The 25,266-nt window shown below is 44.3% G+C and overlaps 1 protein-coding gene and 1 long non-coding RNA gene across 2 annotated transcripts in view; both read right to left on the bottom strand.

Moving 5' to 3' along the window:
• Positions 1-25,266, bottom strand: part of LOC309567853 — a 1,051,047-nt gene that overhangs the window by 878,274 nt on the left and 147,507 nt on the right. The gene's annotated exons all lie outside the window — the stretch shown is intronic.
• LOC309567841 (pancreatic secretory granule membrane major glycoprotein GP2-like) lies at positions 5,369-23,668 on the bottom strand. Its single transcript, XM_082273343.1, has 6 exons — positions 23,604-23,668; positions 21,627-21,841; positions 19,175-19,329; positions 13,284-13,520; positions 8,490-8,646; positions 5,369-5,406 (listed from the first exon to the last, which is right to left on the bottom strand). The coding sequence occupies exons 2-6, from the start codon at positions 21,675-21,677 to the stop codon at positions 5,389-5,391; spliced, it is 618 nt and encodes a 205-aa protein (XP_082129469.1). The 5' UTR covers positions 21,678-21,841; positions 23,604-23,668; the 3' UTR covers positions 5,369-5,388.

Genomic DNA, 25,266 nt, shown 5'->3' with positions numbered 1-25,266 from the left:
GTGAATCGACTCTCAGGCCTGTTACCGCTGGATACAATTTCAGGTGTCAAAATCAAAACAACCTTAAAATTATCTTTTTGTAAAAAGTGTAATGAATCGCATTGGGTGCCACTGTAGAAGGATTTTTTTTAAGTGTACAGAACTTTGCACACAGGCAGAGCACATAGGAAAATGTACCCCAGTACTGCAATTCAAAGAACTCAAGCACTGTTTGTTAACCTAGATGTAAATCCAACCACTAACCTCTCATCCAAGCTTTAACATATCAATTGGAAAGCCTATTTTATTTTATTTTTAAGAAAAGGCTAGCTTTCATCAAAATACCAGGTGGTGCTACTGATAGAAAAGTCCTTGTTTGGGCATTTTATGTTATGGGTGGCAGTGTTCTGCCCCCATCTTCTGCAACCTGTAAATCACCCTATGCCCTGTAAAAAAACACATGTAGTCTGTTATCACTGTAGTGAATGTTGACAGGGACAGGCTGAAATTAGGCTGCTGGAAATCAGCAGTATTAAGATGTAACATAGGCTAAAAGGAGGTGTAGCACTTCCCCTGTAGGGGTCGCTAAGGATAGATTTCCTTGGGTCTCCCTCTGATTATCCTGCAGCCAGTTGCTTGGTATTTTTTCCCTCGTCAAGGTACGCACTCATTCGCTAGTTATCCAATAACCAATCTAGGGGGATTTGTTTATTTTGTATTTTATTGGTAGAATTTGGATAGGAGAAGGGATTAGTGGGATACTCCATCTTTACCTATGCACAGAGGAGGACAACTCTCACTTGGCCTCACTTGGTTGAACTGAATAGCAGACCCTCTGCTGAACCATACTGCATTTGTAAGCAGCAGACTCAATGAACACTGATTCACTAACCAGTATCCTCTTTAACTGGCACCTGTCCACTGAGTTCACTAGCTCAACGAACAGGCACCTAGGCGTAGGTCTGTACTCACAGTAACCAGGAACAGATCCTTCTAGGTATATCCCCCTCTCAGTCAGCTCTGCAGGACATCTGGGTTGCAGCTTCTGTAACTCTGGACCTCGGGTCAACCACCTGAGGCTGCATGGCAGCCTGTACAGAGGAGGGCAGTGACCATCCTTTCCCCGGGACCCCACTCTCCAGCCGAAGACCCCGTGCATATGGGCTCTCATGGTTTAAGTACAGTCATCTAGCATGCCTCGAGACACTTTCCTCTGCCAATGGCCAGGGCTGTATCTACACTCTAGCTCCCATTTGTCAGGTTTCCTCCCACTGTCCAATAAGCCCCGTCCTATTGGACCAGTGTGAAACAGGCAGACAACATGAGCAGCATCTGATCACAATGAGTAGACCCTATCAATGGATCACTGCTCCTTGTTAGGCAGAGAGTACTTAAATTGACCCGACAGTCCCCCTGTTAAGCAAGGAAACTCAAAAATGATGCACTCTAGCACCTACCTAGGAGGGTGCTACAAAGGTAAAAACCCTTCCCCCCACTCTCATATTCTCCGCGATACACAGTATTATGTTTCCCACAGGACGTTCAATAAGGATTTACATCTTTTTAAAGCAGCACTGCCTATGCTTTCTCTATTACAACTCAAGCACACTTGTCCCAGAACCAACCTCTAATACTGAGGGGGTTGAATTATCCAAAATTATCCAACAGCCCCCCTTTTTTTCCTTTCTAAGCCATCTGGCCTAAGTTCAAAATCCAAAAAGTGCGTTAGTTGGTCTCTATGGCAGAGAAATCCCACATTCACGAACAGGCACCCTGAACCCTTGATAGACCCAAACCTAAACCATCTCCCTAGTTATGAGACTACTACATAGGATGTAGGGGTCAGGAGTACACAACGCACATTGTGCAGAGGTTAGGAGTATGTAACACAAAGAGTGCAGGGGTTAAGGAGTCATTAACACACAGATTATATGGGCCTGGAGTTTATAATTCCCATAGTGCAGGGAGTAGGAGTACATAATGTCAGGGCTAAGTAACACACAGGAAATGTACAGAACGCAACCATAGTCTAACCCCTACCAAGTACAGATCTCTTCTCCCCAATACATATCTTTCCTTGTCCCCAAACCCAAAGATCCCCTCACTGGTACAGATGCTGCCTGATAAAATTTTCTACCTCACCCATATTAGAGATGTCTCCCTTCTCTCTTTCTCTCTGAAATTAACTCACCAAACCTCAGATACAGCAGCAGTTCAGAGTCAAGGGAAGTCCTTCCCTTGGCTTTGTCATGTAACTAGAAAAGGAACAGAGGAGGTTAGTGGAGTCTCTCTAGGCTTTAACTTTTTCCCTCTGGCCGGGGGTGGACTTTAACACCAAGAGGCAGCATATACACAAAACTCTGCTGAGACCGTGTGTCCAAGCACAGTTACCGGTGGGCGCCGGAAAGCTCCTGATGCATACTCGTAATTGGGAGCTTTCTGCTCATGTGTCTGCTGTGACAGCCAATCACAGTGGTCACATTACCCAAAGGCCCCTCTCTCTCTGCCTCCCGGCATCTAGAAATTTTTAAAGGGCTGGAGGCAGTGGCGGGAAGGGATTAAACTGTGTGTTGCATCACAGGAGTGGTACTGTCATGGACTTGCAATAGTGTTTGGCAGCTTACCTGCTCCTTCATGTCTGCATTAGAGGCCAGACTCCCCTTCTGGCTCCTTTTTATCATCTTTCCTCCCTGTTCCGCCCCACCCCAGGCCATTCCAGGAAGTCTATACTAACCAGTGCACTGCAGGTCTGCTTTGCTATTCAACAGTGCTTGTTAGTTGTGTTCCTGTCTGCCGTGTGCTTGATCTATCTTTCTGTGTACCGACTTTAGCTTGTCTCTGACTATTCCTGTTCGCCTGTTACCCTGACCTTCGGCCTGTCCCTTGGTTACCCTTGTCTGCCTGTTGCCCCGACCTCGGCTTACCCATCACTATCCCTTGTGTCCTGAGTGGCTGCTTCCCCTCTCCCCCTACGGAGCATGACCCGGCGGACCCCAGGGGCCGCGACCTGGGCCCAGCTGCAGCCAAGTCCATCCTCACCACTAGAGGCTCTGGTGAACACCTGTTGGGTCTTAGACTCCGCGCCCTGGGGAATCTTGGGCTCACGTTCCTGTCCATCCGCAGCAGTCAGCTATCGGATTCACTACCTTGCGTTGCACCCCTGCCTCCAACAGGGTGCAGTTGTCACCTGGCCACAGGTGACCTGACAGGTACTTGAACACTAAAAGTAAAAGCAAAAATGGCAGGTAGCCAGAACATCCCACTCAAGATGAAGAGCTGCCCAACATCTGCAATACCTATGGTGGAGGGGACATGTTTTTGCAAAGGTGGGATTTTCCCTCACTTTGGAGAGATTTTTTGTCTTGTGAAATTCTTACCTACTTGCTGCAATAGTTCTGCTGGACCTGTGATTCCACTCACATGTGCTGCTGACTTCTGTGTTCACCTATAGGCATTGCCTACTCTGTTGTGTATTTATATCCTTTTCCCTTCTATTACTTCCTGGCCCTCCTTCAAGTCTGCTTCTCTATATACAGACATGGTCAGTGCAGCCTGCCTTGCCTGAGCAACTTCCTAGTTCCTCCCAGGTCCTGCTTTATCGCATATTACTTGTATTCTGTGTCTAACTTCCCACGTACCGACACCAGCTTCATCTAACATTTTCACTTCCTGCCACATGCCCTGACTTTGGTTCGCTTTCCGGATCTTCTTCTGTCTCTTGCCATCTGTACTCCGGCACACACAAATGATCTCTGCATCATCAGCTGGGCTTACCTGGGGGCTGTGACATGGTTCCAGTTTTTCCTGAAAGTACATCCCCACCATCACGGGCCCCCGGTGAAGAAGCAGGCTGGGCTTAGATTCCATGCCCTGGAGAACCCTGAGTTGGCCTTTTACAATGGCTCACTACCCCGACAATGTTTTCTCACTTCTTGTTATTTCTGTCAGATAGCTATTGGAGGGACGTTTCCCCAGGAAACACACATAGCAAGAAAAAACTTAACAGAGGTATTAACACTTCCCCACTCTATCCAAATCATCAAGAAATGTTCAGATTGGAGTTCCAGTTAAAGTATAGATACAGTATAGAAATTAATGTAACCACCAAGGGACGTGAACTGTGTTATTCACAGAAATAACAAGTCCCAATAAAAGGTAAATACCTGAAATAGGAAAAATGCAACCACTACATCTAAGGATTGGTGAGCTGCAATAAGTGCAATTTTATTTTTGGGGTTTAGGTATGGATATAGGATGTACCTTTTACAAACCATAGCTCCTGCAATGACTGAATATACAGTATATGCAAATAACACTGAATTACATTACTTTTCATTTTATTATACAGAAATACAGTGCGCTCTCCAGTGATACAAAATATCTAATATAATGTCTACTCCATTACCACTTCCTAACGTACAATACATACAACACAATAAATAGCTCAGGTATAAAGCAGGCACCTCTAAGCCAGAAAAAAAGCAGAATATCAGCACTGTACAAAATGAGAGATTATCAGGATGCATAGTGGCAAGATTATCTTAGGTAGCGTTATATATGATGCAGCCAACACCATCCACAGAAAAATAGCTATATACAAGATTCCTTCATAACTTTTTTCTGCTGAGAACACTGGGGTTGATGTTATGACAAAGTCTCATGGTGTCGGGATGGTTGAAGTCTCAGAGAGTTTACATGAGCTTCATCAAGATCCAGGAGAAGATCAAAGTCCAAGGCATGGAGAAACCTGGAACAACACACACAAGAAATATTAGGAATGGAGCGGGAAGGGCTTCATCTTTTTATGGAAGATCTTCTGTTCAGTCCTAAGTTTTCATTATATTTGCAGTCTGATGAAAGCCAACTTTCATACCAGATTGTAACCATTTAATTCAAAGTGTATGCCCAACCAAAATTGTTTTCATTTTTAGATAGTGTGACAATAAAGTTACAATGGGGCAGAGAATGGGGTAGAGAGATTTAGCCTAATTTCCTGTCATGGTGGCAGAAGTTTCACCAGATAGGAAGCGAGGGACTATCTGCAAGAAGGAGACAACAGCAAGCAATAAAAAAACAGGGGCTTTTAGCCTTCCCCTTCTCTAATTATCAAAAGTATTTTTATTTATTTTTTACTATAAATAACAAAAGTATTTTTATATCTGCTTGTGTTGCTTTTGGAGATTTGCTCTCACTTCCTGTCTGAAAACAGGCAGTATTTGTCCTTCACAAAAGCTTTAGCCATTTTCCCACATTATCCAAGACAAAAAAGAAAAAATGTGCTGTCTGGAGTTGGGCTTAAAGAAAGGAACATGTAAAATATTGTAATAAGATTGTGAATATGGGACTACTTACCTGCATCCAAAAAGAGACCGACCTTTCCTGCAAAGTTTGGGTATTATCTGGTCTGGATTAAGGGCTGCAGGTGGTCTGTAAGGAAATACAAATAATTCAGCAAAAATTCCAGACAAATGTGTAGGCGGGGCTTAAGTTGGGTACCTTGTACAAGAAGGAAATGCTCATTCTGTGTATATGATACTATCGTCTTTTATATAACTCTTACATAGTTGGTTTGCAGCAACAGACAAGCTGATCTTTAGCACTGATATCAACAGTTTGGGGAATATACAGTCTCTCGGCTTTTACAGTATATGCTACCAGAGGACGGCTTCCATTATAAGAGGTAGTGCTTCTTCTGGGCATACAGAAAAAACATTCCTGAAGAATGTCCTAGCTCCTGGTCTCCTCACCACTCACAGAAGTGTGTATAGTGAAAAAGGAGCCTTCCCTGAGCTATGCCTCCTCACCAGGAACCTGGTAATCGTAAGCGGGTCCCTCTCTCTATTATCCACTCATCAGAAGCACACCCCTTCCCCTCCGAGGAGCTGCAAATTGTATCCAAGAAACACCCCAGCTATGCTAAAGTCACAACATCCATTCATGTTCCTCTATCTGTGTTATCCCATAATGTAAACAGTGGTCTCTCTATTGATGAGCATGGCACAATCAATTGTCTTTGTTAAGGATGAGCATGACACCATCAATTGTCTTTGTTAGGGATGAGTGTGACATCATCAATTGTCTTTGTTAGGGATGAGCGTGACACCATCAATTGTCTTTGTTAGGGATGAGTATGACACCATCAATTGTCTTTGTTAGGGATGAGCGTGACACCATCAATTGTCTTTGTTAGGGATGAGCATGACACCATCAATTGTCTTTGTTAGGGATGAGCGTGACACCATCAATTGTCTTTGTTAGGGATGAGCATGACACCATCAATTGTCTTTGTTAGGGATGAGTGTGAGATCATCAATTGTCTTTGTTAGGGATGAGTGTGACATCATCAATTGTCTTTGTTAGGGATGAGTGTGACATCATCAATTGTCTTTGTTAGGGATGAGCATGGCACCATTGATTGTCTTTGATAGGGAAGAACATAAAACCATCAATTGTCTCTGTTAGGGAATGAGATTGGGTTTGGACCCAACCCAAGCTCTTCCCCAATCTATTTTATAACTGCAGCAGATGGGCAGAACTGTCAATTCTGGTGGTATCTCAATATCAGAAGCCGATATATGCTCATTACACAAAGAAATGTCCTGCCTGCTTAATTTACAAAACATCAGCAGATCAGGTCATTTGGAGGGACATTGGTAAATTAAAGCTCCATGGTGTGCATTTTGGTCCATAAACACCTCCAAGAATCCTAATAAGGCCATGCAAAGAGTCAACCATGGACATTTGGCCAGCACAGTGTCTTGAGGGTTAGCGCTCTTGCCATGTAGCACTGGGGACCTTAACCAGCCAGGACACTATCTGTCAGGGAACGGTTCGCAGAAGTACTCGCATATCTACTAATGCCCAACAGCATTGCAGATTGGCACACAAGAATTCGCCAATTCTAATACGTATGCGCACACGGGCACGAACGGCTGAGAAGATTCATGCGACTATGGCACGAGGGGGCCGGACTCCAGGTCCTCAAGACCTTTCACCAGCTTGCCGGCCATTTTGGGGGCCGTAAGACATCTGAGCTTATTCAGCGATCCTACTGGTGGCCTAATCTGAGGCAAAATTGCAAGGACTTTGAGGGTTCCTGTACATTCTGTGCTCTTAATTCGCACACAAGCTTGGGGTCTGTTAAGACCATTGCCTGTCCCAGACAGCCCTTGAAAGATGCTATCCATGGACTTTATTGTGGATTTACCTCCAAAGGTTTCTCCACTATCCTGGTGGTCGATCTATGCTAATACACATGTACACAGGGGCACGAATGGCTGAGAAAATTAATGCGTGACAGATTCTGGCACCCAGTGGCCTATTTAAAGCCACCAGCATCAGCCACTAGTTGCTGGATGATCTTCAACTCCCACTATGTGTTCCTGAGTTCTTGTTCCTGCTATTATTGGATTTCCTGTTACTGACCCGGCTTGCCTTTGACCTGCCTTATCTCCATTCCTGGCTTTGACCTTTGGCTTGTTCCAGTGACTCCGCTTCTGCCTGCTGATCCGTGTACGACCCCGGCTGACTCCTGACCCTGCTTGCTGCCTTACTCCTGGCTGATCCTCGGTGCATGACTTCTGGCCTGGCTCTTGACTCTGCTCCTGGCTTTCCCTTCTACCAAGTCTCACCTGGTACTCCTGAGGGACACCTGCCCCGTAGTGCATCCTGTTCGTCAATCATGATCTAGCGGACATCACCTCAGCCTGTCACAGCTGGCAACCCCTGCTTCTCTGAGCATAGCACTCCCTGTTACCACCTTCTGGGGCGCTCTGCATTTAGCCGCAAGGGAAGCCCTCTAAGCACTTCGGCCTCTGACCAGGTACGTGACACTATCTGCATAAAGATGGCATGTTACTGCTTCTGTGGGTTACCTCCAAGGACATGCTGGTAGAATATTTGGCTCACAACTAAATTGGCCCTAGTATGTGTACATGCATGTGAGATAGGGGCCTTATATTGTAAGATCCTTGAGGGTGGGGACTGCTGTATATGTACAGCATGTAAAGCAACACAGTTGTTGGCGCTATTTAAATACCTGTGATTATAAATAAATCATTATGGCCTGACTGCAATTTCCAACAAAACACTTTACATAGGGATGATTGGTAATGCTAGCAAACATCACTGTGCTCAGTAAATGGGCATGTAGATTTTCACGCAATACCCACTACTCTTATCTGTAAGAACTAGTGGCACCTCTTTACTCAGAAGACTCTAGGATAGTTGTGTGTACAGCCAGGCCACTGAGATCTGAGGTCTGGTCACCAGGAGGAATGGGGGATTGTTATACATACCTCATTACTGGACCACTAAAGTTTTAAAACAACATTTTTCTAAACCCCAAACTTGGCACCCTTACGCTAGTGAAAGCTCATCCAGGACTAGAAAATGCCTGGGGCTTTGAGGGCCGACTCATTACCCATATGTCTATATGGCTAAAGAAGCCCTGACTACTTCCTCAGGCACAGAAATCACAGAATACCCTCTATGCATATGTTGAGTCTTACCGAGTTACAATCACCAACACAGAGTGCAACTTTGGCTGAGAGATAGGCGGTGTTAGAATTGGTAATCTGGAAGACTTTCGTAGCAAACCGAGATTCATTGCCGACTCCATTGCTTTCCACTGTTAGCTGGTCAGCAGATATATTGCTAGCTGGGCACCTGGATACAGAAACCTTTCATCAGCTTCAGTTAATGTAATCTAAAGATTAAAACACAACACTGGCACATACTACTATATTAGAGCTTAACAATACATGGGGCATGTTTATTTTTTATATATATATATACACACAGTATCTCACAAAAGTACACCCTCACATTTTTGTAAATAATCTATTATATATTTTCATGTGACAACACTGAAGAAATGACACTTTGCTACAATGTAAAGTAGTGAGTGTACAGCTTGTATAACAGTGTAAATTTGCTGTCCCCTCACAATAACTCAACACACAGCCATTAATGTCTAAACCGCTGGCAACAAAAGTGAGTACACCCCTAAGTGAAAATGTCAAATTGGGCCCAAAGTGTCAATATTTTGTGTGGCCACCATTATTTTCCAGCACTGCATTAACCCTTTTGGGCAGGGAGTTCACCAGAGCTTCACAGGTTGCCACTGGAGTCCTCTTCCACAGATGCTCAACAGGGTTTAGGTCTGGAGACATGCTTGGCCAGTCCATCACCTTTACCCTCAGCTTCTTGGAGGTGTGTTTCGAGTCGTTATATTTGAATACAGCCCTGCGGCCCAGTCTCTGAAGGGAGGGGATCATGCTCTGCTTCAGTATGTCACAGTACATGTTGGCATTCATGGTTCCCTCAATGAACTGTAGCTCCCCAGTGCCGGCAGCACTCATGCCGCCCCAGACCATGACACTCCCATCACCATGCTTGACTGTAGGAAGACACACTTGTCTTTGTACTCCTCACCTGGTTGCCACCACACACGCTTGACACCATCTGAACCAAATAAGTTTATATTGGTCTCATCAGACCACAGCACATGGTTCCAGTAATCCATGTCCTTAGTCTGCTTGTCTTTAGCAAACTGTTTGCGGGCTTTCTTGTGCATAATCTTTAGAAGAGGCTTCCTTCTGGGATGACAGCCATGCAGACCAATTTGATGCAGTGTGCGGCGTATGGTCTGAGCACTGACAGGCTGACCCCCCGCCCCTTCAACCTCTGCAGCAATGCTGGCAGCACTCATACTTCTATTTCTCAAAGACAACCTCTGGATATGACGCTGAGCATGTGCACTCAACCTCTTTGGTCGACCATGGCGAGGCCTGTTCTGAGTGGAACCTGTCCTGTTAAACCGCTGTATGGTCTTGGCCACCGGGCTGCAGCTCAGTTTCAGGGTCTTGGCAATCGTCTTATAGCCTAGGCCATCTTTATATAGAGCAACAATTCTTTTTTTCAGATCCTCAGAGTTATTTGTCATGAGGTTCCATGTTGAACTTCCAGTGACCAGTATGAGAGAGTGAGAGCGATAACACCAAATTTAACACACCTGCTCCCCATTCACACCTTAGACCTTGTAACACTAACGAGTCACATGACACTGGGGAGGGAAAATGGCTAATTGGGCCCAATTTGGACATTGTCAATTAGGGGTGCACTCACTTTTGTTGCCAGCGGTTTAGACATTAATGGCTGTGTGTTGAGTTATTTTGAGGGGACAGCAAATTTACACTGTTATACAAGCTGTACACTCACGACTTTACATTGTAGCAAAGTGTCATTTCTTCAGTGTTGTCACATGAAAAGATAGAATAAAATATTTACAAAAATGTGAGGGGTGTACTTTTTTTACTTGTTTTTTTTAAGTATATACAGTCCATCCGGAAAGTATTCACAGCGCTTGACTTTTTCCACATTTTGTTATGTTACAGTCTTATTCCAAAATGGATTGAATTCCTTATTTTCCTCAAAACTAGAAACAATACCACATAACGACAACGTAAAGGAAGTTTTTTTTTTTTTTTTTTTAAATCTTTGCAAATGTATTCAAAATATATAATGAAAAAATCACATGTATATAACTATTCACAGCCTTTGCCATGACACTCAAAATTTAGCACAGGTGCATCCTATTTCCATTGATAATCCTTGAGAGGTTTCTACAACTTGATTGGAGTCCACCTGTGGTAAATTCAGTTGATTGGACATGATTTGGAAAGGCACACACCTGTCTATATAAAGTCCCACAGGTAACAGTGCATGTCAGAACACAACCCAAGCCATGAAGTCCAAGGAATTGTCTGTAGACCTCCAAGACAGGATTGTATGGAGGCACAGATCGGGGAAAGGGTACAGAAACATTTCTGCAACATTGAAGGTCCCAATGAGCACAGTGCCCTCCGTCATCCGTAAATGGAAGACCTTTGGAACCACCAGGAATCTTCCTAGAGAGGGCCTGCCTGGCCAAACTGAGCGATCGGGGGAGAAGGGCTTTGGTCAGGGACAGGGAGGTGACCAAGAACCCGATGGTCACTCTGACAGAGCTCCAGCATTGCTCTGTGGAGAGAAGAGAACCTTCCAGAAGAACAACCATCTCTGCAGCTCTCCACCAATCAGGCCAGTATGGTAGAGTGGCCAGACGGAAGCCACTCCTCAGTAAAAGGCACATGACAGCCCACCTGGATTTTGCCAAAAGGCACCTGAAGAACTCTTACCATGAGAAACAAAATTCTCTGGTCTGATAATACAAAGATTGACCTCTTTAGCCTGAGCATTATCTTTGGAGGAAACCAGGCACCGCTCATCACCTGGCCAATACCATCCCTACAGTGAAGAATGGTGGTGGCAGCATCATGCTGTGGAGATGTTTTTCAGTGGCAGGAACTGGGAGACTAGTCAGGATCGATAGAAAGATGAATGCAGCAATGTACAGAGACATCATTGATGAAAACCTTTTTCCAGAGCGCTCTGGCCCTGAGACTGAGGTGAAGATTCCTCTTCCAACAGGACAACGGCCCTAAGCACACAGCCAAGATAGCAAAAGAGTGGCTACTCTGAATGTCCTTCAGTGGCCCAGCCAGAGCCCAGACTTGAACATCTCTGGAGAGATCTGAAAATGGCTGAGCACCGACGCTCCCCATCCAACCTGATGGAGCTTGAGAGGTCCTGCAAAGAAGAACTTTAGAAACTGCCCAAAATTAGGTGTGCCAAGCTTGTAGCATCATACTCAGAAATACTTGAGGCTGTAATTGTTTTTTTTTATAAATTTGCAAAGATTTCAAACAAACTTCTTTCACATTGTCATTATGGGGGATTGTTTGTAGAATTTTGAGGAAAATAATGAATTTATTCCATTTTGGAATAAGGCTGTAACCTAACAAAATGTGGAAAAAGTGATACTTTATGGATGCGCTGTATAATAGTTGAACAATACATGGTATGCGTTCATTTACTATTTCTGTTACTCAGCATCAAAGTCTTCAATTTACATTGGAATACACAAGCAATGAATACATGTGCTGTCACCCATATTTCTTCAAACCTCGGACCGTCACCAACACGATTTTCTTAATGCATTTTCCATTGGGACAAATGAAATGGAGGGGCCCACACCGTTTTTCTTTATTTTTTTAATAGCCGTGTGACCGCAATTGTCACTGGGAGTCATTTTTAATGGGACTTGACTTGTGTTTTTTTTTTTCTTTAGAAATTTAATTTTTGCTGCAGCATGTTTTATACATGCTACAGATGCACCACTTTACAGGCACATTAAGGGGAGCCCCAGGCACTACATTTAAAGGAATGTTTAATTTTTATTGTTGCACTTAAGGCATAATTAAAACCACTGCTCCTAAAAAAACGATTGTTTAAAAAAAAAAAAAAATTGTATTGATACATGTCCCCCAGGGCAATACCTAGACCCCCATACATCCTTGTACGGCCAATTACTTGCATATAAGCCTTCAAAATGGGCACTTTTGATTTTTCCTGTTTGACTCCCATAGATTTCATTGGGGTTCGCCGTTCGGGTTAGAACATTTCCCCTGTTCGGGAGTTTTGCTGCAAACCGAACAGGGGGGTGTTTGGCCCATCTCTAGTCATGAGTATGGAACAGTGAGGAGAAGTTGAATCAGTGGAGCCACAGACACCTCACAAAGGTCCTAACCTCCCCCCACTCTATCCAAAACAAACAAAAGTTGGCTCGAGTTGGGTTGTAAAGAGGAATTCCAGGGATGATGTCACTTTAAAAAGTTGCTTGACCAGATCTGTTCAAACTTAAAGCGGAGTTCCACCCAAAAGTGGAACTTTTGCTCTTTTTTTTCCTTCCCCCCTCCAGTGCCACGTTTGGCACCTTTCAGGGGGGAGGGGGGAACGGTTACCTGTTTTTTACAGGTACCCTTCCCCACTTCCAGGATACGACGCCGTCACTATGGAAGTTTGGCCCCCTACTCCACCGCCGAACCAACAGGAATGCGCAGCGTGCTTCGCGCATGCGCAGTAGGGACCCACCCTTGAAGCCGCAAGGCTTCACTGCCGGGTTCCCTTACCGGCAATGGCGACGGGAGCACCTGACAGCCGATGGAAACATCGGCTGCGGTGCCGACATCGCTGGACTCCAGGACAGGTAAGTGTCCTAATATTAAAAGTCAGCAGCTACAGTGTGTGTACAGTATGTGTAGCTGCTGACTTTTAATTTTTGGAGGGGGTGGGGTGCCAACACTACAGAAACTTACCTCTTAAAGTGATATATTGTTTTGGGCATTGTTCTGGGCATTCAGAGAATTATTTCTGCAGTCAAAGTGTACAAAGAACACATAACCAGTGTACTGTGTACTTACCCATTCTGAAGAAGATTGTACTGGATGGAGCTTGATTTGTCAGGAGAAGCATAAATATTCACCACTTTGAGATTTAAGCTATTAGCAACCAAATCTGGCATTTGCACGGCAAAGCGAATAGAATCCTCCACAAACAGGGGGTCGGAGTGTGAGAGAGTTGTCACAAATTCATCTGCATAGTCTATTATGTAGATTGAATAACTTATATTTGCTGTAGGGCTGTTTATTACTGTGGGCCTGGAAAATAAACACACAACAGAAGGTTACCTACCTAGAAACCCTTGTAGGTACGTGGCCATGCATCTATGTTATTATACAGAGTGTATGCAGAACTGAAATATTTGCACTGAGGATAAAGAAAGAGCAAACCTATTAGATATCTTCTTCAGCTCTGTGTATACTGGTGGAGGAGGTGATGCTGATATACAAAATGAAGAATTCAAAGGCGCCACAAAGGTTTCAAATGAATATGTATAAGAAACAGACAAAATAAAAGTAATTTAAAGTAATACTAAAGTCTCGTTTTTTTTTTTTTGCTTCAAAATAATAAACATTTTATACTTACCTCCTCTCGTCAGTTGGTTTTGCACAGAGGAGCCCGGATCCTCCTCTTCTCATATCCCTCGCCGGCGCTCCTGGCCCCTCACTCCTGATGAGTGCCCCCACAGCAAGCAGCTTGCTATGGAGGCACCCCAGCCGAGCCACAGGTCCGTGTGTCCATTCAGACATGGAAAGCCCTGGCTAGGCCCCACACCCTCTCTCCTTATTGGCTCACTAACTTTGATTGACAGCAGCAGAAGCCAATGGCGCCACACTGCTGTCTCAGCCAATGAGGAGGAGAATCCCGGGCAGCTGAGTCTCTCCTGCAACATCGTTGGATAGAGATGGGCTCGGGTAAGTATTAGGGGGGCACACAGAAGGTTTTTTATCTTAATGCATAGAATGCATCTTCTGCCTTTACAATCAATTTAAGTGACCTTGTCAGGATGGAAAAAATTTAGAAGCAACATCCCTGCAATAGAAGAGTTTTCATACTCATCTCTCAGATGGTCCATGTCTCCTACCTTTCCTCCATTCCTGTGCTGCAGCCTCCACCAGACTCTTCAGTATTCAACACTTCCGGAAGTGTGGGATTCCTGTGTTTGCTAGTACATGCCATGGTTCCTTCCTCTGACCCCGATGTCACTACAGGACTTGGTAGACATAGGGGATGAAGGAAGGAATCACACAGCATGGAAGGTGACACTTAGGAGCGTTGAATATCAAAAAGGCTTATGGAGGCTGCAGCACTGAAGCAGAAGGAAGACAGGAGACACGGGTTATAAAAACTCTTCTATTGCAGGTAGATTTCTTCCCATATTGACAAGATCACTTTAAAGTACTGGGCCTGGATTGCTTACACCCATGTGTCCTCAGAGAGTTGAGCTCAGTTATATCTAAGCTTTTGTTTCCAATTTATTTTAACACAGCTTCTATCACTTTCTCATCTGGTCTTCTCTGCTCCTTTACAGGTAATAGCTGCTGCTTTGTATAACCATCTCCATGCTATTTATGATTCAAAACTGACACCATGCTTATTGTTACTCTATGGTAAATGCTCTGAGAACCTTTAAACTTTTCTTTATTTTTTGGTGATTGATTTTCACCTTCTTTTACCTTTTGAAGAAATAATCATCTGTTATGACTATGTCTGTGGCTGGTATGTGTTTCTTTACATTTTCCCTCTCCATTTAGAGCTCTTTCACACGCTTCGGCACTTTTTTTTTTCACGGACATGGATGACACTTGTGTCATCCGCTCCGTATATCCGCATATCATCCCATCCATTTGCGGATGATATACAGACATAATGTAAGTCTATGGGCATTGCGGATGTCAGCGATGACACCGCTGACATCCGATTTTGCATCCGTTACGTTTTTTAAATGGAACAAAAATAGGGTTCTGTTCCGTTCCAAAAAACGGAACAGAACTGAAAGGACGAAAATGGGACGTCAGCGGATGGTCATCCGCTGACATCCGCAATGCCATTGACATTCATTATGTCCGTATATCACCCGCAAAGGGATGGGGTGATTTACGGACATATGGAACGTCTGTGTGAAAGAGCCCTTAGGTGTCTCATCAGTTCCTAATTGATCAATTAGCAAATACTTCCCTGCCCCATATCCCTATAAATTTAGATCAGATTATGGGAAAGGTCACAGACAATGGCAAGACAGACAGTCAGTATTTTTGCCAAAGTACTGTAGATGTAAGAAACAACTACCCTCCACACCAGACAGACTGCAAGCAAACCAACATTTTGTAAAGCATCTCTTACCAAATCTGATTCCTACTCCCTCTACCCTTTATTATGCTCCCTCTACTATTCCTTCCTTGCAGTTCAGAGGGTGGCCTGCCTTTCCCCACCTTGTGTGCATGTGTACGGTTCAGCAGGTCTGAGCAGGGGCTCAGGGGCTGTACTGGGTTGGGCGGGATGGGGCGGGGGGGTTTGGGACTGAGCAGAGTGCGCCACTGGGGAAAAAGGGCTTGCCCCTTTACCCTGTGTTGGTGAAACAGGAAACTCAGAAGGCCTGAGATGGGCCTGGGTAGGCCCCTGCCCAGCCGTCTAGGGCCCTTGGAGTTTACTGGATTCCCCCAGCAACACAGTGTACAACCTAGCTGCACAGGCCCCCTGCAGCAAGAACAGGGTTGCCATTGCGACCCCTCAAGCTCTACCCGTGCCCCACCTAAAATACCCTGTCTAAAACTATATTCAATTGTTTCCTCTTTTGACTACAGAAGAAGTCACCAAACTCATCTCAGACCCCCACCAAACCACCTGTACCTTGGACCCTGTTCCCTCGCAACTACTCCGGTCACCTTCTTGCACTATCCTATCACATCTTCAATCTTTCCTTCTCTACAGGCACTTTCCCTTCCTCTCTCCTCTAAAGTGTGCACAGCTCACTCCCATCTTGTCTGCCTGACATTACATCACCAGTCTTGAGTTATTATATTACCCAAACTGTCCTCTCCACTCCTTCTGAGACCTCCTGCTCTCTGACTCCCTCATCTTCTTCCCCCATGCTGTCCTCCAGGACTTCTCCAGAGCCTCTCCCATCCTCTGAAACTACCTATCCTAATCTATCCAGCTATCTCCTACGCCTTCACCTAAAAATTCAACTTAAATTCTCCCATCAGCTCACCCCCCACAGTTATTACCTTTTGTACCATGTGCCCCGCTCTATTAGATTGAAATCTCTCAGTAGCAGGGTCCCCTAACTCTCTTGTATTGAATTGTATTGTATCTGTACTGTCTCGCTTTATAATTTAAAGTACTGCGCAAACTGTTGGCGCTATTCAAATCCTGTAAAGTAATAAGAATAATAATCTTTATAATATAATATTATTATTATAATACAGGATTTATATAGTACCAACAGTTTGTGCAGCGCTTTACAATGTGAGGGCAGACAGTACAGTTACAACACAATTCAATACAGGAGGAATCAGAGGGCCCTGCTCGTCAGAGCTTACAATCTAGGAGGAAAGGTCAAGTGATACAAAAGGAAAAAGCTGTGGGGGCTTTTACATTGGTTTTTCAATACCAGTCATGGAGGGGAGCAGGTTGGGGGAGGATTTGGCCATCTCCAAGCTCACCTGTTTCCCATCCATCCATTAGCATTCATGTACTTCCATGTTGGAGACACTCAGTTTGAGCAGTTAGGTAGTGTTAGGACTGCAGGATACACAGGGTGCCGTGGAGTGGCCTGCAGCTTATACATGCGTTTGCAAATGTGTGTTAACTAAACCCCTGTTTTTAACCTATTATGTTAGACAGGTTTATTTGGTTTGTCAGCAGACTGGTGGGTAAGTATAGCAAACTAAGGGCCGGTTGGTTTCCACACACACACACCTTTTTTAATCCCCTTTTTCTCTTCAGTTTTGTTATATACAGGGATGGAGACGCTGAGCAGTGCTCGCCGGTGTCTCATCTGAAGTCCCAAAACTGCCTACATTTTCAAAGCTGTGGGGGATGAGCTGATAAAAAAATGAAAGTGCAGTTGTTAGGTGGAGGCAGGATAGGCTTCTCTGAAGAGAAAAGACTTCAGGGATCACCTAAAAGTGGATAGAGTTGGAGATAGTCAGATAGATTGGGGTAGGGAATTCCAAAGGATGGGAGAAGCTTGGGAGAAGTCCTGGAGGCCAGTATGGGAGGAGGTGACAAGGAAGCTAGAGAGCAGGCGGTCTTGGGAGGAATGAAGAGAATGATTTGGTTAGTGATGTAGCCGGGGGCAGAGTTGTGGATGGCCTTGTAAGTTATTGTTAGTATTTTGAATTGAATTTATTGGGTGAGCGGAAGCCAATGAAGGGATTGACAGAGAGGGGGAGCAGATGCTGAACAGTTGATAAGATGGATGAGTCTGGCAGCAGCATTCATGATGGATTGAAGGGGGGAATAACTTATGTAAAGGAAGGAGTTTCAGTAGTCAAGACGAGAGATGACCAAGGAGTGAATTAGGAGCTTTGTGGTTTCATTGGTTAGGAAGGGATGTATTTTGCAGATGTTGCGGAGGCTGAGGCAGGAAAGCTTTGGAAATTGATTGGATGTGGGGCCGAAAGGAGAGTTTAGAGTCCAGGATAACTCCTAGCACCCTGGCATTCAGGGACGGGTGGATGGTTGTGTGGTTGCTCTTAACCACTTGCCAACCGCCGCAAGTACATATTCTGCGGCGGTCAGCCACTCACAGGCAAAGTGACGTATGGGTACGTCACTCGCCTGTGAGGCTCTGGGGAGCGAGCGCGCACCGCCAGAGGCGCACTCCCGCTCGGTCACGGACCCCCCCCCCGCGCGTGTGCCCGGCGGACCCGATGTCCGCCGGGCACTCGAGATCTCGCGAGCGGGAGAAAGGCAGGCGGCTAATGTAAACAAGCCGCCTGTCATTCTCCCCTGTGTATGAACAGTGATCATACGGTTCTACTATGTAGGACCGCTGATCACTGTTCCTACACCTCAAGCCACAGCCAATCACGCCCCTAGGGACACACACAACCCCTCCCAAAAAAAGTTAACCCCTTCACTGCCAGTGTCATTTTACAGTAACAGTGCATATATATAGCACTGATTACTGTAGTAATGTCACTGGTAACCCCAAAAGTGTCAAAAATTTCAGTCAAGGGTCCGATCTGTCCGCCGCAATGTCACAGTCCCGCAAAAAAAAAAATCGCAGATCGCCGCCATTACTAGTTAAAAAAAAACCAACAAAAATGACAAAAATCTTTCCCTTAGTTACTAAACGCAATAACTTTTGCGCAAACCAATCAAAATACGCTTTTTGCAATTTTTTTTTTACCAAAAATATGTAGCATAAAACAAATTGGCCTAAAATGTTAAAAAATTTTGATTTTTACATTTTTTTTTGGAATTTCATATAAAAAAATGTGAAAAATATTGTTATTTTTGCAAAATTAACGCTATTTTATTGTTTATAGCGCATGATCAAAAAATCGCACAGGTGATTAAATACCAACAAAAGAAAGCTCTGTTTGTGAGAAAAAAAGAACGTCAAATTTGTTTAGGTACAGCATCGCACGACCGCGCAATTGTCCGTTAAAGTCACGCAGTGCCGAATCGCAAAATAGGCCCTGGTCAGGAAGGGCGTAAAATCTTCCGGGGCTTAAGTGGTTAAAAGAAAGGTCAGGGAAGAGGCACGTGGGAGAGGGAATGTTATTAATAATGATATTGAGACCTGGCACAAGGCTAATGTGGTGCCTATAAATTAAAAAGAATTTGAGGTCTTCAACCAGTAACTACAGACCCACAGTACAAGGGGATGTGATGGAATCCAATATCATTATAGCCAGCATAGATTTCTGAAAGACCAACATTATATAACAATAATTACCCAGCTATTGTGTGCACTGTCACATTAAGACTGACATTCAAAGGCAGCTGGTAAGTGCAGGAAATATCCATGACAAAGTCACTTGTTATTCTGATTGGATCCATCCTGGCAAAAATATACAGCTGATTTGTGTATGTGACATGGGATGAATTCACCTGTAGAGAGAGGAAGCACAGAAGTCAGAAAACTCACCGCCATACAGTAATCTGCACAATAGCAAAGAGTTACTATTATTGTCAGTGTATGCTCTGTGAGGTCAAAAAAGAATTCTCCAGCTATGTTAAGCCCACGTTCACCTTGGTCCGATTTGACAATTGCCGACATTGCACCGATTCCCAAAAGTAGTTTCTGTACTACTTATGGCAATTTGGGGAAGGGGGGGGGGGGGGGCATTTCCATAGACGTGTGCAGGAACCCACACAGATGTCTGTGAAATCGCCCACGAAGTCAGACTGTAAACCCCTACATATACCCAGTGAATTGACTGGTTTTAGGTGATACACTGAGATGAAACTAATCCTCCTACATAAGTTGTACCTGTTTATCTGCCGTCTTCTCTTCTCTACAGTTATTCAAAGTGCTGAATTTATACAGCTTGTCTGAGGTACCAGAAAGCTGGGGGTGGGGGCCTGAAAATACCATCGATGTAGTGCCCCCTTACAGTGGTGGTCAGTGTAGTACCCCCTTACATTTATAAACAGTGTAGTACCCCCTTACATTGATAACCAGTGTAGTACCCCCTTACATTGACGAACAGTGTACTACCCCCTTACATTGGTGGTCAGTGTAGTGCTCCTTACATTGGTGGTCAGTGTAGTGCCTCCTTACATTGATGGTCAGCGTAGTGCCCCCTTACATTGATGGTCAGTGTAGTGCCCCCTTACATTGATGGTCAGTGTAGTGCCCCCTTACATTGATGGTCAGTGTAGTGTCCCCTTACATTGGTGGTCAGTGTAATGCCCCCTTACATTGATGGTCAGTGTAGTGCTCCTTACATTGGTGGTCAGTGTAGTGTCCCCTTACATTGATGGTCAGTGTAGTGTCCCCTTACATTGGTGGTCAGTGTAATGTCCCCTTACATTGATGGTCAGTGTAGTGTCCCCTTACATTGGTGGTCAGTGTAGTGTCCCCTTACATTGGTGGTCAGTGTAGTGCTCCCTTACATTGATGGTCAGTGTAGTGCTCCTTACATTGGTGGTCAGTGTAGTGTCCCCTTACATTGATGGTCAGTGTAGTGTCTCCTTACATTGGTGGTCAGTGTAGTGCCCCTTACATTGATGATCAGTGTAGTGCCCCTTACATTGGTGGTCAGTGTAGGGCCCCCTCACATTGATGATCAGTGTAGTGCCCCTTACATTGATGGTCAGCGTAGTGCCCCCTTACATTGATGGTCAGTGCTACATTTTTTACAGCTTGTCTGAGGTATCAGAAAGCAGGGGGTGGGGAGCTGAAATTACACACTGCAGAGCTCAGCGAGGAGAGCTCTCAAAGATAACAGAGCTTAGCCTGTCAATCACAGGCTGTGTGCTGAATGTTCCCTCCCCTGTCACCATTTATCTCTTGGTGTCAGGTATCAGAAGTAACTCATGCAGATAGCAGAGGAAGGAGGCAGCAGACAGAAATGACACCTAGTGCTCTGGACTGAGACAAGTACACACTATAGAGGGATATGCTTTTTTCAGATTTCATGTCTCAGGTTAACAAACACTTTAAGGCAACTATACTGCTTGTATTGAATAAAAACATGTAATAATGTATTAGTGAATACAAAGCTGTGCTATTTGTGCCTTTTACTGTATATCTGCTTGGAGTTCAGCTCCTCCATGTGGGTGTCTCCTTTAACTAGCTGGCTGCTAAGGAGACACCTGTGCGTGCGCGCTCTCAGCGTCACGCTCTTAGCGTCCGTTCAGTGCCCAGCAAGCCACGCCCCTGCTTCCTCCTCCTAGGCAGCCACAGAAGCCGACCATACCCCTTCCTTCACTACCTCCTTTATAAACAGGAGCTTCGGGGAATGGAGCAGACGTAGATGGCGTGGAAGTGACCCTGGTGGGGTTGTAATGGTATTGGGGTTTTTCATGAATGCATTAGAGGAAAAAATGCTTCAGCTTTAGTGGTGTTTGAATGTATTCTGCTGAGCCTGGGGTATGCAACAAAACATTCTGCTTCGTCATTTATTTTCTTGCAAAACTAAGTAGCAAAACAATACATAGCGGGTAAAACACTCTTCTGGGGACAAAGAGAACAATAAAGGCAGGACAAGGGTTCAAAACCTTCTCTATTCCATTCAAATCCTAAAATATAGAATTTCTCTATCTGTATATACATACTTTTTTTTTTATTCTTTTTAAAACAGAGCCTATTGGGCATACCCAGGCTCTATACAAATACTTTAATGTATCTGTTTTTACTTCTCTGGTATAACAAACAGTCAGACGGTGTCAGGAGAACTTACCACAGCTTCAGTGTTACAGTCAGAGGCTATCAATGGACGATAAATGGTCATCTCCGATATTCCATCCACAACCTCCCTTACTGCCCAACACTCGGAGTTGGTGCTGTTCAGCCGTATATTGGATGTATGATAACCGTTTTTTTCCAACCAACATTTTGACACTTGTATATTGAACTTTTCTCCAGTACAAGTGAAATCTGGAGTTGGACTGATTCCTGAAAAAAGAGTCAATTCATTCATCATGTCTGAGATGAGAAGGTGATGGTGATGTGACGCTTTATGTACATTATAAACTATAGGGGTTTTCTATATATACCCACTTTAGGGGGGCAAAAGTGACCAGGGACTGGGGAAAAAGTTAACATAGAGTCAAAGAGTTAAATCCCAATTAAACTTCCAGTTAACATACAGTACATTGACTGTGAGAGGTCAGTGTAGTTCCCTCTTATATTGGCGGTCAGTATAGTGCCCCCTTGCACTGGTTGCCAATATGGTGGCCCCTTATATTGATAATCAATGTAGTGCCCCCTTACATTGGTGGTCAGTGTAGTGTTCCCTTACATTGATTGTCAGTGTAGTGCCCATTATATTGATGGTCAGTGTACTGCCCCCTTACATTGGTGGTCAGTGTACTGCCCCCTTACATTGGTGGTCAGTGTAGTGCCCCCTTACATTGATAATCAATGTAGTGTTCCCTTACATTGATGGTCAGTGTAGTGCCCCCTTACATTGGTGGTCAGTGTAGTGCCCATTATATTGATGGTCAGTGTAGTGCCCCCTTACATTGATGGTCAGTTTAGTACCACTTACATTAATGGTAAGTGAAGTGCCTCCTTATATTCGTGGTCAGTGTAGTGTCACCTTACATTGATGGTCAGTGTAGTGCCACCTTACATTGATGATCAGTGTAGTGCCCCCTTACATTGATGGTCAATGTAGTGCCCCCTTACATTGATGGTCAGTGTAGTGCCCCCTTACATTGATGGTCAGTGTAGTGCCCCCTTACATTGATAGTCAGTGTAGTGCCCCCTTACATTGATAGTCAGTGTAGTGCCCCCTTACATTGATAGTCAGTGTAGTGCCCCCTTACATTGATAGTCAGTGTAGTGCCTCCTTATATTGATGGTCAGTGTAGTGCCCCCTTACATTGATGATCAGTGTAGTGCCCACTTACATTTATAGTCAGTGTAGTGCCCCCTTACATTGATAGTCAGTGTAGTGCCCCCTTACATTGATAGTCAGTGTAGTGCCTCCTTATATTGATGGTCAGTGTAGTGCCTCCTTATATTGATGGTCAGTGTAGTGCCCCTTACATTGATGGTCAGTGTAGTGCCCCTTACATTGATGGTCAGTGTAGTGCCCCTTACATTGATGATCAGTGTAGTGTCCCCTTACATTGGTGGTCAGTGTAGTGAGTGTTCCCTTACATTGGTGGTCAGTGTAGTGCCTCCTTATATTGATGGTCAGTGTAGTGCCCCTTACATTGATGGTCAGTGTAGTGCCTCCTTACATTGATGGTCAGTGTAGTGCCCCTTACATTGATGATCAGTGTAGTGCCCCCTTACATTGGTGGTCAGTGTAGTGCCCCCTTACATTGATGGTCAGCGTAGTGCCCCCCTTACATTGATAGTCAGTGTAGTGCCTCCTTATATTGATGGTCAGTGTAGTGCCCCCTTACATTGATGGTCAGCGTAGTGCCCCCCTTACATTGATAGTCAGTGTAGTGCCTCCTTATATTGATGATCAGTGTAGTGAGTGTTCCCTTACATTGGTGGTCAGTGTAGTGCCCCCTTACATTTATGGTCAGTGTAGTGCCCCCCCTTACATTTATGGTCAGTGTAGTGTTCCCTTACAATGGTGGTCAGTGTAGTAACCCCTATATTGATAAGTGTTTATGTGGTTTGAGGGAAAATTCTAAATTTGGTTTTAAATGTCAAAAGAGATCCATTGTGACCATTGTATTATAGTATACCATACCTGGTGTAAATGTATAGAGAGTTGTATTGCACTGGCAGATCGTTCTATCGTTACAATACTCATCATCAGCACAGGAATCATTTTCACAGTATACAGGCGCAGCCACTGGAGAGACAGAAAAATACAAAGTCCATTCTTCTGGATATCTCATACAATATTCACATTCCCTGTATGCTGAAATAATGTTCTATATAAAAGTTAAAATGTTTGTAATCCCTGACAATAACCCTAACAATGGACAATTTGCTGCCCGTTTGGTCTGTTAAATATACGGGACACATGGAGAAATAGAGACATTTTTTTTTTATGACAGAGAGTGATTAAAATCTCTGCAGGTTTTTAAGTAAGGAGAAAAAAATGATTTGTCTGGAGTTGGGTTTTAGCATATGTGACTAAAGGAACCCGTAAAATGACTGTAACAAAACATGAGATGACTTACCTGCCTCCAAAAAGATACTGGCATTTCCTACAATTGGCTGGGTAATATTTGATACAGATTGAGAGCTGCAGGTCTGTAAGGAAATCAAAATAATTCAACAGAAATTCCAGACAGGTGAAATTGATGAAGGAACTGCAAATTGTATCCAAGAAACACCCCAGCTATGCTAAATTCACATCATCCACTTCATGTTCCTTTATCTGTGTTATCCCCACAATGGAAACAGTGGAGAATGCGGGCACACCAGGTTCTTCAATCAGTGGCATTGCTATGGGGGTTTGGCCCACACCGGGCGACACCCGCCAGAGGGCTGCAGTGCCGGGACAAGGCCATCAAGAGTGTAAAACAATAAATTATTATCCGCGCTGTGATGTATAATTTAGTGACAATAGGGGAAATAAGAAAATTAAAACCTGAAGCTGCTGCTCACTAGGTGAAATACCAGAAAAACCTATCTTTGATAGCGCCCATGTAGGCGGGCGAAACGCGTCGACGCACTTCCGGGCAGCGGAGCTTTTGCAGCGTCATTTCCTGTTAACCACCGTGGAACGCACGCCGGCAGCGACACGGAAATTTAGGGATTAGCTGTGCAAGGCTGTTTAATGCTGTTCATTGCTGATATTTAAAAGATACTTTGTGAGTATTATTCTTTACTATTTTTGATTTAAATAAATCCTACGGGCTTCACTATGTATGGCTTCTTTCCTTGCATTTGAAACACACATTGGAGAGTGAGAGGAGAGGAATTACTAAAGAGCCATTCTATGAGGTGCATGTCATCCATCCATCCTTTCAAGGGATATCTCATATGCTTGGGTGGCTGCATTGATCCTGTGATCCGACTAAGGAACATCATATATGTTCAAGGCTCATTTACACCCAAAGTCTGGTGAGTGCATCCCCATTGGGGGTCTTTTTTCCTGAAGAGCACTTGGGCACCTTTATGGATTTGAGCACCTGTTTGGCACTTTAGTTTCTGTTGAAGAAACATTTTTTGGACTGCACCTTAACAAATCATTCTGCACTTTAAATGGTCTTATTATGGACACCTAATTATAGCACTTTACTATATATTCATTGTTTATGAATGCACTTTTGGCTATTTTATATTAATCAATTTTTAGAGCACTTATTGATTTTTATAGCACTTACATATATTTATGTTTATAGTTATAAGGCCATCGAGAGCCCAGGATGAACATGCCAAACTGCCCCCCCCCCCAC

This window comes from Pelophylax lessonae (genome assembly GCF_965119305.1).
Source record: "Pelophylax lessonae genome assembly, chromosome: 12".
In the NCBI taxonomy this organism is placed as follows: domain Eukaryota; kingdom Metazoa; phylum Chordata; class Amphibia; order Anura; family Ranidae; genus Pelophylax; species Pelophylax lessonae.
This window is presented reverse-complemented; position numbering and strand designations above follow the sequence as displayed.

Coding starts and splice junctions, on each gene's coding strand:
- LOC309567841 (XM_082273343.1), bottom strand. CDS start 21,677: ATGACCATTTATCGTCCATTGATAGCCTCTGACTGTAACACTGAAGCT. Junction 13,521..19,174: donor ACAGTGCACACAATAGCTGG/GTAATTATTGTT, acceptor TTTATTTTCCAG/GCCCACAGTAATAAACAGCC. Junction 8,647..13,283: donor TACAATCTTCTTCAGAATGG/GTAAGTACACAG, acceptor TTCTGTATCCAG/GTGCCCAGCTAGCAATATAT.